We start from the raw sequence: 16,914 nt of genomic DNA, 5'->3' as shown, positions 1-16,914 counted from the left end.
ATAACACAACATTATATCCATATTTAAATTATGAAACATACACTTGAAGTTGTACTCATGGTAAGCTATTTAATAACTTTTCTAATACACAACAAACTTAAGTGTTGAGTATATAAAAACAACAACCATTCTTAAAGGGACAGTTCACCCAAAACATTTCTGTCATCTTTAACATACCCTCATGTCATTCTCAAACTCTGTGAGTCTTTGTAGAACTTAATATACAATTTTAGAACAACATAAAGGTGAGTAAACAATAGCAGAATTTACATTTTCGGGTGACCTTTCCCTTTAAGAGATACAGTGTCAATGAATTGCAGAGAGGTATTGCCATAGAACTCAATTTTACATTTATGAAGAGTCCAAAAGTACTTTGATTTAATTCTACAAAGCAGAATAACAACTTTATTATTAATAATAATTATATATATAATACTCAAGTCTCAACATTTTCATTATAATCAACAAAATAAAAAATAATCCTGAATATTTTAAAGTACTAAAAGCACACACACAGCTGTATTTTATTGGCATGGCTGTCTGTTACAACACTTCCAGTATTAATATACATCCACCGGACTGGAGACGAGCTGCTCTCATGCGGCCGAATGTGAGACGAATCGTATTCTTTGAGAGTACACCAGATCGGTGAAGTACAGCACCAGGTTGGCACAAGTGAACACGGCGATCACCAGCTTGCTGTCCCATGGGCACTTTTCTCTAGGACAGTTTTCTGGTCGCCCCGGGGTGCCGTACTTCTTATCAAAACTAAAAACCGGCCAGACCACAGCAGCGCTCAGATACAGCAGCACAGCCAGGAAAGTGTAGATGACCACAAAGCGGTCGAACGGGAAGCGCAGCGAAGACGTTCTCCCTGAGACCGTGAGAGCCACCACCACCACGGTTACAGCGAAGCACAGGCTGTAGACCACCACGCAGTACTGAGTAGGGATGTGGCGGTTGTATTCGCTGCCATTGGCCAGAGCGCCGAAGATGATGCAGGCTATGAAGGCTTGGACCACTTTAAGCAGGCCAGACATGGTGGCCATGTAGCCAACCACATGACCCGGCTTGGCCCGTGTGATGAACACCTCGGCTCCGTAAGCGAAGCAGCAGACGCTGGAGCAGACGGTGACGGCGATGCGATAGTTGCGCACCTCGCAGCCCTCAGACGGGCACTCGGACCTGAGGAAGTAGACCGGATACACCACTGACGCCGTGACGTACATGAGAGTGGCCAACATGGCGAAGGCCACGGTGAAGTTGTCCCAGGAGATGGGCATACACCCGTGTAGCCTCGTCACGTCCAGGGTGAAGACCACTAGTGTGACGGCGAAGCAGAAGCACCAGACGAACATGCAGTAGGTCCCGTAGGTGGCGCTGAAACCCGCACTGTGGGCCACCAGGGCCATGGTGGTGCAACCGAGAAGGAGCTGGCACATCCGGGCAGCGCCGAGTCCGGACAGCACCGCTGCCTTGTTTAGATAATGGCCTCCTTGGGGGTCCATGGGAAGCTTCGGGTGGATCTCGATGAATCAGATGAGTGTCGTTGCACCTCCACGGCCCACAATCCACAAACCTCGCCCTTTGCCTGCCTCTTTATTTAGGCAGCCTTAATGACAAATCTCCTTTCCTGCTTCCCAGCTCTGCTTTATAATTACTGCGGAGTGTGTGGGATCAGATTACAGTAAAAACTAGATGTCCTCTCTGTCTGTGAGTGAAGAGGAACTTTGCTACAAGTACTTTTAGAGTTTCAAAAGACCATCCAGCAAAAGCAAAGCAACGGGATCAGCGTAAAATAATTGTCTTTTCAATCAAAAACAATTGTTGTTATTTACCTAAAGTTCCAAACTGCAGTCAATGGCTCCCTAAAGCTTGGGTCTTTACATAGTCACCTTGTCCTCGCAGGTATTTGTCCGTTGATTGTGATCACTGATTCGAAGTCGAATGAAGATTGTCTCTTCATAACAAGATCCGGTAAATATCCCACAAGAGATGATGTCAGGTTTTTTCTTCTTTTAACGCTGATTACTTAGATCTGTTACTCTTTCTAGCACTGTTTCCACTGTCTCAAACTCACACTGGCGTGTGCTGGGCTTTGAGTTGAAGTGTACTAGGGAAAGCGGTTTTAATGAGCACGTTCTGACAAACTCAGGGCCACGGGCTCCACCAGCTCTATAAATAGAGCCCTATATTCCACTGTGGTATGGGGTGGGAATCCAAATGTCCAGGGAGTCGTGTTTCATATTGCAAACTGCAAACTGTGTGTGTATATGTTTGTGTGTGCTATTTCGGGACAGTTACAAGGTGTAGGACCTGTCTGGCTCAAAGAAAAAGTGCAAAGTAATGGCCCCAGATTAAACAGAAGGTGAAAGTTTGCTTGTCAGTTTTGCACATGCTACTCAAGACATTTTCTTAACTAATGCTAATCTGAATGTCTTCTTTTTTGAATGAAGAAGTATTTTTGTATACTAACCTAACGTTTTTAGATGCTTCTTCCACAGTCATCAAGTGTACACTCTCAGAGAGTAAAAAAAACAGTTGGCACTAGGGCTGCTGTATCCTCAAAAAATTATTAATATGTTCAGTCCAGGTAATAATACGTACCTTTAAAGAACTAATAGGTGCAGAGTTGTGTGTTTGTGTGTTGTTTTGAAACCCCTGCTCTCCAAACACTTGGCTCCAGTTGGTCTTAATTCAGTTCAGTTCAATTTCTAAAGCACGTTTTAAATTCAACCTTTGTTGGCAAAAGTGCTGTACAAAGTAAAAAATTTAATACAACAAACAAGTAAACACATACACATTATAAAGAGTTAAATGCACAAGAATCTATATATATTGAAACAATCTGTCTGTGGGTAGGAAAAGTTTGACTTTGGCTAACCAGTGAAGATGATAAAATCTGGTACTAACTATTGTATTAATTTGTTTGTCTAATTTGAGGCTATTATTAAGGTTGAAACCTAAATCTTTGACATCTGAAGTAAGATATGAAGTAAGTACATCGAGGTTGAAACGAGTTTCCACCTGAATGTGCTTTTGGCCCAAATTATGTGATTTGGGATTTATTGTTGTAAAGTAACATAAAATTATTAGTGAGTCACACTGTGATTTCTTACAAACAGGCTATGTAGGTATGTAGAGTTGTGTATCATCTGCATAGCAGTGGTACGATAACCCAAATGTACTCATAATAGATCCCCAAATGTACTCATAATAGATCCCAAATAAATAGCGAAAATAATAATGGTGCCAAAATTGATCCCTGGGGTACACCACAAGTAAGTTGAGCCATCGAGGATGAAAAGCTCATGGAAAAACTTCTGTTTGTCAGGAAGGATTGAAACCATTTCAAAACTGTGCCAGAAATGCAGATAGAAGTCGAGATAAAAGAATCCTGCGGTCCACAAAGTCAAAGTCTGAACTCAAGTCTAACAACGCTAAAGCCATAGTATCACCAGCATCCGTGGTCAATAAAACATCATTAAAAAATGTTCAAGAGCGCAGACTCTTTAAAACCAGACTGAAAAATGTCAGAGATGGAGTTGCATTGCAAATTACTTTGCAACTGAATGAAAATGGCTTTTTCAAAAATATTGAACAGGAACAGCAAATTAGAGATGGGTCTATAGTTTGCATAGTTAGCTGCGTCAAGTGAGTTTTTTTGAGAATTGGGGTCACAGTAGTGAGTTTAAAACAGGCTGGGACTGTCCCTGTTGACAGACAATTATTAATAATACATAAAATGTCTGGACCAACTGTATCGAAGATCTGTTTTAAAAAACCTGGTGGAAGGATGTTGTGAGGAGAAAAAGTGGGTTTCAATTTTAACACGATTTCTTTACATGTCTTATTAGAAATCAAGAGTAAGATCTGAAACAGGTTGTATCGAGGTAAACATTTGAGCTTGAGTAGTGTTGATTTAGTTGGGGAAGAAATTGAGAAATTTTCAACACAAGAAGAGCAAGCAAATGAAGGCTTAACAGAGGGATTAAGAACAGAGTCAAGGGTTGAGAATAACATTCTAGAACAGTGAGAGTTTTTTACAATAATATCAGATAAGAATTTATGCTCAGCAGTCCTGTGTAGGTGGTGCGTGCAACTTTTTTAGAATAGAGTGGAGCCCAGAACGTTTTGGCATAGCATGATAGAGACCAAAAAGCTGTTGGCGATCGTAAAAACAAACAAGGAACGACTGAATGGAAATAGTAGGGTCAGAAAAGAAATGCTTAACAATAGGGTGACCAAACATGCCATTTTCCCAGGACACATCCTGCCAGGATTTCTATATTGCCTAAAATATCCACGTTTGGCTTTGGATATGTTTTCATACTTAATGAAGGTAATGATCGTTTGACCAATAACATGCAGACATTGTACATTATCGACCAATCAATAATAAACAATAGTGTGTATTAGTGTTCCTGTAGCTCAATTGGTAGAGCACTGCGCAATCAAGTACATGGTTTGGGGTTCGATTCACCGGGAACACATGATAGGTAAAAATTGATAGCCTGAATGCACTGTAAGTCGCTTTGGATAAAAGTGTCTGCTAAATGCATAAATTTAATTTCAATTTAGTGACATCAAATTACAGACAGAGTGATTCAAAAGCACAAGAAGCCGTCTTTAAATTAATAAATTATGTTACTTTTTATGGAAAGTAATACCTTGTTACTTTTGAATATATTTTTTAAATCTGAGGTGGGCTTGTTTGTTTTTAATATTAAAAAGTTATATTTTTGGCAAATGTAGAAATTATTTTCACTCTAAAAGAGAAATGAATAAGGCTCAGACTGAAGAAAATGTAAATTCATTCACAAATGTTTTGTTTGTCTAAAGTGATTTTCTTGCTTAAAACAGGTTAAATTGAAGATCAGTAGCAAAGATAATTAGTTAATAACATGGGATTAAATCCATAAAGGATGTTTGTGTTATTGCATATTCCCTTCATGTTCTGAGTTTGCATGCAACTGTTTTTATTTATTTTGAGTAAAACTGAATCTGTTTTTGTGGAAGTGAGTAAACACGTTAACATTTAGTCCAGAAGTACAGTAACATCACGTTTACATACACAACGCCTCCAGATTTCTCTCAACATGGGGACAGGAGACTTGTCAGTCATGGGAAAACTGTAACTGGTGTTACTTAATTGAAAAAGCACCTCCGATATTATTTTAGAAATTAAAGAGTAATGCACTTGACAAAAAGTAATCAGACTGCATAACTCGCGTCACTTGTAATGTGTTATCCCCAACACTGATCTAAATCCACATCTCACAATCCAATCAAAAAAACAGAATAGGCCTGTTATGTTATAAATATAAAATGTTAATATATCATAGTTCCTAATTCAGTAACACTATGAGGACTGCAATGAGGCATTGGAAATTAAATGTGTTTTTAAACAAATGAAAACACAATACTGAATGTTTCTTTGAAATAACTGTAATGTGTTCTCTCATGGAAACATACATGCATTCAACACAAGAAAAGAAAAAACAGCATTATTTACAATTTACAAAGAATCACTTCTCTGTGAAAATAGCATTATAAATATGATTTACATAAAATAAATATGCAACTTAGCAATGTAGATTGAGTTTTCTGTAAAAAAAAATAATAAAAAAAAGTTACAGAACAAAATAGCAATTAGTAATACCTTCACATCTGTTTTCTTTTCTTTTGGTAGATTATTATTATATTTCATGAGAACTCTACATAAAAGTTGTATTAAAAAAGAAATTTTATATTCAATATTTTAACAGTCTAGAGTGTCTTCATTTGACAAAAGTACTCACAAAGGAGACAGCTGTTAAGTAAATGTATACATAGATAAAGAGCGCAGTACCCAATCAAGTGAGAAGTTGCATTGATAAAACTGATCAACCATCGCCTTACTGTCATGTCAGTACAATGGTGGTTTATTACATGAATCGGAATAGCACTCAAACAGTGTAACTTTGCTTATTTTACCATTAGAATACAAAGAAAAAAGACGCCCAAGAGTTTCTACACAGTGAAATGAGTGAAATCCCCATTTTAATACAAAGTGAATGAGAACTGAAAGTACACAAAAAGGCAAGAGACTGACCTGAGTAGCAGGGTCACATTCAGCATACAATGTGACTATGAAACGGAGGATCTGTTTACAGGAATTAGCTTCATCCTGGATTTGTGAACTTGTATACATTTTGTACCTTAGAAGAACGGTTCGCCTAAAATTCGGTTATCATTTACTCCCCCTCATGTAGTTGAAAATTTTTCAACAATGTCCAATCTTGTGTTTTTGTATACAAGCACAAGCTGATTTATGCTGCTTCAGAATTCTCCAAAAATAGTCCACATGATTGCTTTCCTATTTCTCATCCATGAGCTAACAAATGTCATTCGCACATGAGTCCAGGTAAAAAGGCCTAAAGTCACTGACGGTTGTTTATGTGTCCAATTGATCACAAATGAGATTGGAGAGCTATGGCAGAGGTGAGTAATTCTTAATGGATAGTATTATACTTTCATGGCGCAATTATGTCCTTTTTGGCTTTTGGCAGCATGAATGACCATGGTATCAAAACCAGAAGCTTGGGAATCCTTGAGAAGCTCTCCAGCTGTTTAATTGAAGAAATAAATAAGTCATGTTTCCACTGGCATGGGAGTTAGTAAATGGTGACAGAATTTATAATAGGGCTGACTATACCATTAAAAACTATCATTATGACATATTTACTCATAACTTGGCCATACCCCAAAAATGATGTTGGTTTAGAGCAGGTGATCCAGTGTCTGCCTGTTCCGAAATTCCTGTCTTTAAGATTCTTTATAGTCTTGAGTAGATCCATTTATTTGACATGTACTTCATAAACTCTGTAATCTGCATTAAAGATTATAAACTCTATAAATGATAATCTCTGTTCTCTTGTTCTCTGTATATGGACATATAAAACTCTAATAAACCGTGGCTATACTATATTAGTGAAAAAAATACAAAGCAAACAACAATGCTGAAGATCCGTAAAACTGGATTACATTCGTGATACTTTTATACCCAAAAGATAAATTAAGAGCAGAGATGCAGGTGTACCTTGTCCTGGTTACATGGTTCTTCAGTACTTTCACTGGTACTGTGTTGTGTTACAGTCAGCAGCCCAATGGTTTATCTGAGGTGGATCTGACAAAGGCTCTGGTCCAAATCTCTGTGTTGGGCGTCTCTTCCATCTCCAAGCTGCTCAGTGATAATAGTGTAGACTGGAGCAAACTGGAAACCAACTGATCATTAATGAGGAGATCTGGAGACGGAAGCCCGTAGAGAGTTGACACAGAGCCCAGACTAAAGGCAGCGCTCAGCCTGAGGTCAAAGCTGAGGCGGGTGAAGGGGGTGAGGGGTTGGAGGTATCAAACGGACTGATAAGAAACGGTCCCTTCCACGGTATTTAGCTGCCACTGCTGAGCATGCCCAGGAGCTTACTTGGGTCCATGCCCTGCTGATGGGCCATCTTCTGTACGTCAAAGCCCATGTGCATGAGGAACTGGATCACGTTCATCTCCTGTCCCGTCGACTGGTCTCGGATCGTTGGGCACGTCGGGTTGCAGTGAGGCCATGGACAGCTGTCGATCAAGTGCACGGGACAGCCTTTGGGAGGGGATTTATTACTTCGGCTGTTTTCTTGTAGACTGCGGTCCCAGCAGTGGAGCGCTCTGGGTAAAGACGTGCCTTTGACTTGAACGTCAGTCCAGTAACTACAACAAACACAAGACGGAAGAGCTAGTCAATGAGCATCTATTTCATTATGGTTAACAACAATTGGAACTTCATTTGAATGACTAGAAATTGAGATGGACAAAATAATCAAAGAGATCACTTACTTTCTTGTTATGAATTCATGTGAAAGGCAAGCAGGAGCAAACATGGCACTGCAGGCGAGAGGCAGAGGATTAGAAATAGCAAAAGTGTCTACGTCCTCTTCACGATGAGCGTCTCTGAAGGACAGGTCATACTTACGGGACATCCTTCAGAGTGTTCCTCAGCTCAGTCCCTAGATTCTGAATATAACGCCACTGTCCTTCTTGAACCGGCTGTCCCGTCAGATGAATGTTGTCTACCGTTAGCTGGGCTTCGTCAAACAGCCACTGCACTATAAACACAGGGCCTGTGACAAAGAACACATCGCATTGGGTTAACAAAAAGTCACCAAACTCAACATCATCTGTGAAGAAGTAGGAAAAATGTGGCTGGTGCCTGGCACGCCGTAGACTCACGTTTAATGGTGGGATAAACTTTATATCCAAAGAAGCAGTTCCATTCTTTTCCTTCATAAGCCTGTCGGCATCGTTCGGGTACCACACCGCCCCAGTACCTGCCAACAAGAAGTTCAGGTCATTCCTAAATGTCTAATTCAGTCAAATTGTCATGCATTTGAGGAATAAAGTAATCATGGAATGCTATTTGTATTTGAAAGACGCACCAAGTTTAATATTCAGTGCGATAAAGCAATAAGCCCCAAGAAGCCGTGGTTTACAGTGAATTTATAACAGCTAAGGGGCATTGTTAGGCATGACGCAAAGCACAGTGGCTAAAACCCCCCTTAGTTGTTACAAATTCAGTGTAGACCACGGCTTCACGGGGCTTACTGCTTTTATAATACGGTTATTACAAATACGTAGGTTTCACAAAATAAGAGCAAATAAAGTGTAACGATATTACCGTATTTTCCGGACTATAAATCGCACCTGAGTATAAGTCGCATCAGTCCAATAATATGTCATGATGAGGAAAAAAACATATATAAGTCGCACTGGACTATAAGACGCATTTATTTAGAACCAAGAGAAAACATTACCGTCTCCAGCCACGAGAGGGCGCTCTATGTTTTCAGTGTAGACTACAGGAGCACTGAGCAGCATAGAGCGCCCTCTCGTGGCTGGAGACGGTAATGTTTTCTCTTAGTTAATTTCTCTCCGTTCATGTCAAATTAATTTTGATACATAAGTCGCACCTGACTATAAGTCGCAGGACCAGCCAAACTATGAAAAAAAGAAAAAAGACTTATAATCCGGAAAATGTGGTAATACAAACAGCATTTTTCCTACAAACAATGTAGCTCTTCAGAATCAGTTGTGGTTCCAACAAAGTTGTTTGTTAAGCAACACACAAATGTTAACAAATTCTCACTGCCCAATGGATTTTATAAACTTTTCAACACAATGAGCATCACTTTTTTCATATTTTTTCACTACACACCATGACCATTAAAATCAATGTTCTCTGGCAGCATAAATTCTATCATGTCATCATACTTTTAAAGGCATCGTTCACCCCAAAATTGATATTCTGTCATAATTTACTGAACCTCATGTTGTTCCTACCTGTTTGAAATTCTTTCTTATGTTGAACACGAGAATAATATATTTTAAAGAATGTGGGTATAGAAAGACATACATTTCTTCAAAATACCTTCTTTTGTGTTCAGAAGAAAAAAGAAACTCTTGTAGGTTTAGAACAACTTGAAAGATTTTACATTTTTGTATGAACTATCCCTTTAAGGTTAGAGTTCAAATCCCTGAACCCTACCTAGGAGCAATAGCAAGATCAAATGTCTTTGCATTATTAAGAAATGTGAAGTTCTTACTTGATTCCTCTCTTGATGACCTCAGTGGGGGCACAGTTGACGGTGTCCACACAGTCAGTGCAGCGGTATTGTTTGTTGTCCAAGAACCAGCCAGAGTCAGACAGACCCCTGACCTGGATGTTTGTGTGACCCAACTCCTCCAGGAGCTCAGACACTGGGTCCACATTCAGCAAGACCCCGGTGCCACCCGCACTGTGGACGAGACACACGTATTTAGTCAACATGGATATCACACTCAGAAACCATGGTCTGTATGTAATATGGACTCACCTGCTTCCAGCCAACAGCAGGATCTTAGCATTGTCCAGACCCTTGGTGAGCAGGTCCTTTACAACTTCCTTTATGATCAGTGAACCCATGAACGCGTAGTCATCTGTACACAATAAACAACAGATCAATGACAGCCAACTTATAACAGCTCTGTGTTGGACTGCTATAGGTATCAAGTGGTAATATATGATACTGTAATATAATAAAGAATTTTCTGAATGGAAACAATAGATGAAAAAAATTGAATATTTCGTACAAAGCCGTTCACATGCTTAGTATCACAAAATGACACACTATACTATACCATCTATTAGTCAAGGAGTCTTACTTTTATCAGTTTTTGGTGTGGCTCCACTCCATACATCACTTGAGCAATATGGGATGAACCTGAAAAGTGATAAACACAAAGATTTCAGGTCCAATAACGTGCCAACATAACCTTTATGAATATCACCCATTTTCAAACAGTAACAGAATATTTACTTCTCTTGTACAATAACATTTATAGTAGTGCTGTCAAACGATTCATCACGATTAATCACATTAAAAAAAAAGTTTTGTTTACATAATGTGTGTAATGCGATTACTGCCCTGTTAAAATCTACTTTGTGGTCATTTATCGTCCCCCAGGTCCTTTGGGAAACTTCTTGGAGGAGTTGGATGTGTTACTATCAAACTTTCCTGAGTGTGGTACTGCTTGTTGATTTCAACATCCTCCAAGATAAACCCCAGGCTGCTGACTTCAAAATTCTGCTCACCTCATTTGATCTCAAGTGAGAGTCTACTACAGTGACTCACAAACCAACTGGACCTCATCTACACACGCTATTGCTCCATGGACAACTCTTCAGTTGCTCCACTGCACACCTCTGACCACTTCCTCATTACTGCTAACCTCACACATCTGCCCCCTGGCTCTCCGAGGTTCTCCCTGAACATCGCTCTAAACTCAGGGCTCAGGGCATAAATCAAGAAACTCTACCGACCTCAGTGTGTATCAGTCTCTCCTCTCTTCCTTCTCTGCAAATGTTTTCACTGCTAAAAAATCATATTACCACAACAAAATTAACAACTGTTGTGACACTCGGACACTCTTCAAAACTTTCTCTTCCTTTCTTTATCCCTCCACCTCCATCAACTGTATACTGTTGTTGTTCTCTTGTTGACCTGACTGCTTCTATTGTTCTCATTTGTAAGTCGCTTTGGATAAAAGCGTCTGCTAAATGATTAAATGTAAATGTTACAGCTGACAACTTTACCATTTTCTTCACAAATAAGACAAATAATATCAGTGACTGATTCTCCACACCACAGACTGAGGATAACTTCACAACGACTAATGCACACTCTCTTTCCTCCTTCTCCCCACTCTCAGAGATGGACGTTTCCAAACTTCTCCTGTCCAGTCATCCTACTACTTGTCCATTTGATCCGATCCCCACTCACCTCCTTCAAGCGATCTCTTCTTCAGTCATACTTTCACTTACTCACATTATCAACTCCTCTCTTCAATCTGGAAAATTTCCCTCAGCATTCAAGCAGGCTCGGGTAAGCCCACTGCTCAAGAAACCATCTCTAAATCCAGCGCTTCTTGAAAACTACAGACCGTTATCATTCATTCATTGAGCGAGCTGTGTTCAACCAGACACTTGAGCGAGCTGTGTTCAACCAACTTTCTATGTTCCTTGTACAGAACCACCTCCTGGAAAGTAACCAATCTGGCATCAAAAGCAGCCACTCAACTGAGACTGCTCTGCTCTCGGCTACTGAAGCCCTGCAACTAGCAAGAGCAGCTTCAAAATCCTCAGTACTCATCTTGCTGGGTCTGTCTGCTGCTTTTGTCACCATTTATTTACCAGATTCTCCTGTCCACCCTCAGAAAGATGGGGATCTCTGGAACTGCTCTCCTGTGGGTTAAGTCCTACCTCTCTGACAGATCCTTCAGTGTGTCTTGGAGGAGTGATGTTTCAAAGTCACACCACCTTGCTACTGGGGTGCCTCAGGGCTCAGTACTTGGACCACTTCTCTTCTCCATCTGCATGATGTCATTATGATCTATCATTCAGAAGAATGGCTTTTCTTATCACTGCTATGCTGATGACACTCAACTCTACTTCTCATTCCAGCCTGATGACCCAACGGTAGCTGCTCGCATTTCAGCCTGTCTGAGTGACATGTCTAGCTGGATGAATGACCATCACCTTCAGCTTAACCTTACAAAGACTGAACTACTGGTGTTTCCAGCTAACCCATTGCTTCATCACAACTTCTCTATACAGCTGGGCTCGTCAACCATTACTCCTTCGAGTACAGCCAGAAACCTAGGAGTTGGTTAACCATCAGTTAAGCTTCACAGACCATATTGCTGCAACGACCCGGTCCTGGAGATTTGCCTTATACAACATTAGGAAGATAAGACCCTTCCTGTCAGAGCAAGCCACTTAACTTCTTGTCCAAGCTCTTGTTCTCTCCACAAATTCACACAAATTCAAGGTACTGATGCTTGCCTACAAGACAACAACTGGCACGGCAGCAACATACCTAAACTCTCTTGTTAAATCTTATGTGCCCTCCAGAAGTTTGCGCTCTGCAAGTGAACGACGCCTTGTGGTGCCATCCCAAAGAAGTTCAAAATCACTCTCACGGACCTTTTCCTGGACTGTGCCCAGCTGGTGGAATGACCTCCCAATCTCAGTTCGTACAGCTGAGTCTTTACTCATTTTCAAAAAACTAACGACTTTTCTTTTCTTGTATATTCTTAATCTAGAGAAGAAAAAAAACCTGGCTATGCGTTCTGTCCTAGACTAACTGAGACTTGTCATGGCACTTGTATACTGTTGTTGTTCTCTTGTTGGTCTGATTGCTTCTATTGTTCTATTGTTGTAGAAAAATATGTTTATATATTAAATATTTTATATATATGATACAAATTATGAATATATATATATATATATATATATATATATATATATATATATATATATATATATATATATATATATATATATATATATATATATACACACACACACATACATACACGTTCATACAAGTAGATATTATCAAAATATATGCTGTATGTGTGTGTATTTATATATGCACATAATAAATACACACAATACACACATATTATGTAAACAAAAACTTTTATTTTGGATGCAATTAATCAAGATTAATCGTTTGACAGCACTAATTTATAGTGGGATACTCACACCATGTTGGCATTCCACCAGTGTGGGTTTTCCTCTGGAAGTGAAGAAAGTATTCCTGTGCCTAAAGTTAAAATAAAGACATGCATTATAAAAATAAAAACAAAACAGAAATGAGAACAGTCTATGCATATTAATTTTGAAATCTAGTTCATGTATGTTTCTCATGTCAGTAATACTATTAGTAGTTGCAGCTGACAGACCTGTCTTGGTTTGTGGCCATCTGGAGGAGCTCATGAGCCTCCTCATGGTCTCGTATCTGCTGTCACAGTTCTCCTTGTTGAAGCAGTACCAGCCACCTGCAGAGAGAGACCGTGTCTTACATGTTCTGCATGACAGATACACACAATGGTGATCAAATAGAGTTTGAATTCTGATGACTGAACGCTTCACACTCACCCTCCAGAAATATTAACCACCTCCTGCTTCCTTTGGACTCTTTCAGGTAGTACCTGCAATAAAGCAGACTGTCATTTAACCATACATACAGACTGAATATGCACATGACTGGCATTTGATCAATTAAGTATTAAATCAGTTCAGAATTATAAAGTCTCTCAAGAAATAAAAGAGGTTATTGTCATCATGTATTCTGTTAAAATACACTTTTTATTATTATAATCGTAAGAAAACATTGAGTGGATTGAATGGATAGAATGCACAATGAATTTAAATAGTTATTTAGTTTAATTTAAATAGACATTAAAGTATTCCAGACATTTTTCCCAGTACATTCAACTTTAACCATATTCCAACAAAAGTAGTTTTGATGACTACACAGAAAGATGTACTTCAGTCTTAAAAGTGGGTCAGAAGTCACTCTAAAGTTCAGTTAAGGCATTTATTATAAATTATACTTTAATACATATTGATGATGCGATTAAGTACTTGAAAACATTACATTCAGTTCACACTTAAGTTTACATTTAAATTATATTTTTTTCTACAATGTTCACAGTATCCACAAGAGGGCGTTCAGCTTCAGTCAGTTTTGTTTGTGTGAGAAAAGTTACAGTTGTGGTTCAGTTTGTTACTTTGAGGGGCATCAGTCTGCCATAATTAAAGACCGCTTTAATTTGCATCCAGTTTATGCCACTGGTGACCACATTTTGGGCATATGGGTGTACATTTCTCACTGTTACCCACCTCACCACTACTTACACACTTACGATTTATGCTTCATTACATTATATCTATAAAGCCTCGACTACAAGTCTACTGCTAGACCTCAGAAACGAAACCTGAACAAGTTATACATGCAGAATTTTCTTTTAATAAGCCTTATCCTAAATGCAAAGAAAATTTTGAGTTCCAGAGAACCTGTGGAATCCACCGGAGACCTTCTTTACAAGCACTGAGGAGGAACGCTGCCAGAAAAATACTGCAGCTTCAGTGCATCCTAGAGCATCTATGGTGAGCATGAATGTAATATGCATAAAATAATATGCGTAAGTTCCTTCAAATAACACGTTTTTGAATGTCAGGTGTTTGATGATGCTCATAGCAGCAGAATTTTATTTGTTGCATGAATGTATGATCAAGACCCAAAATGATCATGCACAATGAGGAAATGAGTTTCCTTCACAGGACGTAGAGGATATACTAACAGATTCACATCATGTATAGTTATCAATGTTATTATATTAGATCATTTTGCTCTGCCAACACTGGTCTTCTCATTGCATTGTTGCAGGGAAGGAGTACTTATGCACAGCTGGAGCAGATTTTCTACTTCTGTACAGCTGTGCCCACTTTTACATTTTACCAGAGTTTAACTTTTTAACTTAAGTGCTTAAGATTTAAATTGAAGACAGCAGAAGATCAAATACATTATTGTTAAATAATGCACATGACACTCTTGAACATAGCAGTCGTATTGTAATGTCTAAACCCAAGTAATATCCTGCCACAATATCATAAAACAACTAATCAACCCATATCCTTAGTGTTGTTATTAGCGTTCACAGTTCCACTAGTGATTGGGCACGTTAGCCACGTTAGCTCATGTTGTCTTGATCTCAGTGTGTTGGCATGAGTTTCAGTCACAGAAAAGTGTAACCAATAAACCAATACTTGGAAGGTGATTGTGTTGGAATTAATGAATCGGTCATTGAAAACCCAAAATGATTGACCATTACCCTGGAGATGATATGCTATCATGGTGATTCTGGACTTACAGAGACATAGACAACTTTTATTGTGTGATTATAACAATAAATAAAATAGTTATTAATTCTGAAAGATCAGTAGTTGACAGGTCAGGGCTAAAGCCAATTGGAGATATCACTGAAATCAGGCATTTTTTACTATGTACTTATGTCTACCTTCATTGCACATCATTTCTTTTCCAGATATTCTGCACATACTGTCAACTTTACATATAGTTCATATTCCTCTACACAAGCCCCACGCACCTGTCACTGTATTACTATTTCTTCAAGAGATTCCCTTGCTATAGTCTTCTCAGCTTGATCCTGACATGCACAACTTGCTCTGACATCATCTCACGTTTGCATTTTAGGTTTATTATTAATATTACACTCATAATGTTTTAATAAATCATGATTTACCCAACATAATGAAAGTATGAGGTTCAGAAAAATATGTGTCAAAACCTATTAGGAGTTGCTTGGACTGTAAGCTACTTGACAGCACACTCTCACTATTAATTTTAATTGCTCCCATTAAAATAATTAAAACCAATAAAGTGCAAAAGTTAGTGATGCCAAAACTTTTTCTTAAGCACTTGGGCTCCAGCTAAAATCAATAACCAGTTATAGGGTATATGGTCAAAAAAAAAAAAGTAGTAACCATAATAGTTTGAAATACCATACAGGTACTGTAAGTAGAATCATAATCGAGTTTAGCTGAGTGAATGATGCCGCGCGCGCGTGTGATGCCCGGATGCTGCTGGAAGCGCACTGGGTTACCCAAGGTTTGTGACTTGTCTTACCCTGCGGGGGTCCCGTCGTTGCAGGTGACTGATGTATTCTCCAGGAAATGTAGCTTCATGTCGTAGTCGAGCTTCTGGGCCGAGCAGGGGTAGAGGGACTGCGCCAGGTTCTTCACCTGAGTCATGAAGTTGTCCATGTTTTCTTCCACGGCTGTGAAGTCCAGTGAGAAGCTCTCGGTGGTTTCGGCGCGGTCCCGGTTGTGAGCGGGGGGAAGCGCGCGCCGCTGCTGCGGGGTTCGTCCTCCGCGGAGCTTCCTCGCGCCGAGCGCGCCGGACTGAATCAAGCCCAGCATCACAGCCCACTGGAGGACACGCATCACGCGCACGCGCACGCGCCTCTGCGGCCGCCGGCTCTCCATCACGCTCTCCGCGCAGTCACGAGACACTGCTGCTGAGGATCGGAACAAGCGGCTACACGACTCAAAAAGGCAAAACTTAGTCAGAAGTGAGATGAACAGGTGAGCTTTCTCAGCTCAAAACTCGGGAGTCCTTAAGTTTTTCTTTTAAATCGCCTAATTCATTAGACTGGCTCCTCCACTGACATGTAAACTCTTAACCGGCCCGTGGCGTGCTCTTCTGGTCAGTACCTGTGGTACTAACAGCTCTGGTTTTTAACCCTGCTCTCTTTCCCGTGAACCAATCGCTGTGGAGGGCAGTGCAGCGGGGCGTGATCCAGGCGCACTGATTTCTGCTCGTTTCATTTATTGAAAAAAAAAAAATGCCCAAAGTTTGGTCCTTTTGATCTGCGATATTTGACTTGATGTGGTAGTTTTTATTGGCATTGAAATGCATGTTTCCTAATCCACGCGGATTTATAGAGTGAGAATAAGACTCTTCTGACACACGCGGCTTTCGT

General features: G+C 39.7%; 2 protein-coding genes across 2 annotated transcripts; both read right to left on the bottom strand.

The window, feature by feature from the left end:
* Positions 1-55: 55 nt before the first annotated feature.
* LOC127944649 (myeloid-associated differentiation marker-like protein 2) lies at positions 56-2,132 on the bottom strand. The gene has a single exon (XM_052540746.1). It carries the CDS (start codon positions 1,506-1,508, stop codon positions 597-599), a length of 912 nt encoding a protein of 303 aa, XP_052396706.1. The 5' UTR covers positions 1,509-2,132; the 3' UTR covers positions 56-596.
* A 3,317-nt stretch (positions 2,133-5,449) lies between these two features.
* LOC127944579 (palmitoleoyl-protein carboxylesterase notum1a-like) lies at positions 5,450-16,643 on the bottom strand. Its single transcript, XM_052540621.1, has 11 exons — positions 16,059-16,643; positions 13,505-13,557; positions 13,309-13,404; positions 13,109-13,169; positions 10,225-10,283; positions 9,897-9,999; positions 9,627-9,818; positions 8,257-8,354; positions 8,000-8,147; positions 7,864-7,911; positions 5,450-7,737 (listed from the first exon to the last, which is right to left on the bottom strand). Exons 1-11 carry the CDS (start codon positions 16,415-16,417, stop codon positions 7,431-7,433), a joined length of 1,524 nt encoding a protein of 507 aa, XP_052396581.1. The 5' UTR covers positions 16,418-16,643; the 3' UTR covers positions 5,450-7,430.
* Between the last annotated feature and the right edge of the window lie 271 nt (positions 16,644-16,914).

This window comes from Carassius gibelio, chromosome A3 (genome assembly GCF_023724105.1).
Source record: "Carassius gibelio isolate Cgi1373 ecotype wild population from Czech Republic chromosome A3, carGib1.2-hapl.c, whole genome shotgun sequence".
Taxonomy (NCBI): domain Eukaryota; kingdom Metazoa; phylum Chordata; class Actinopteri; order Cypriniformes; family Cyprinidae; genus Carassius; species Carassius gibelio.
Note: the sequence above shows the minus strand (reverse complement) of the source record. Positions and strands in the feature narration are given on the sequence as shown.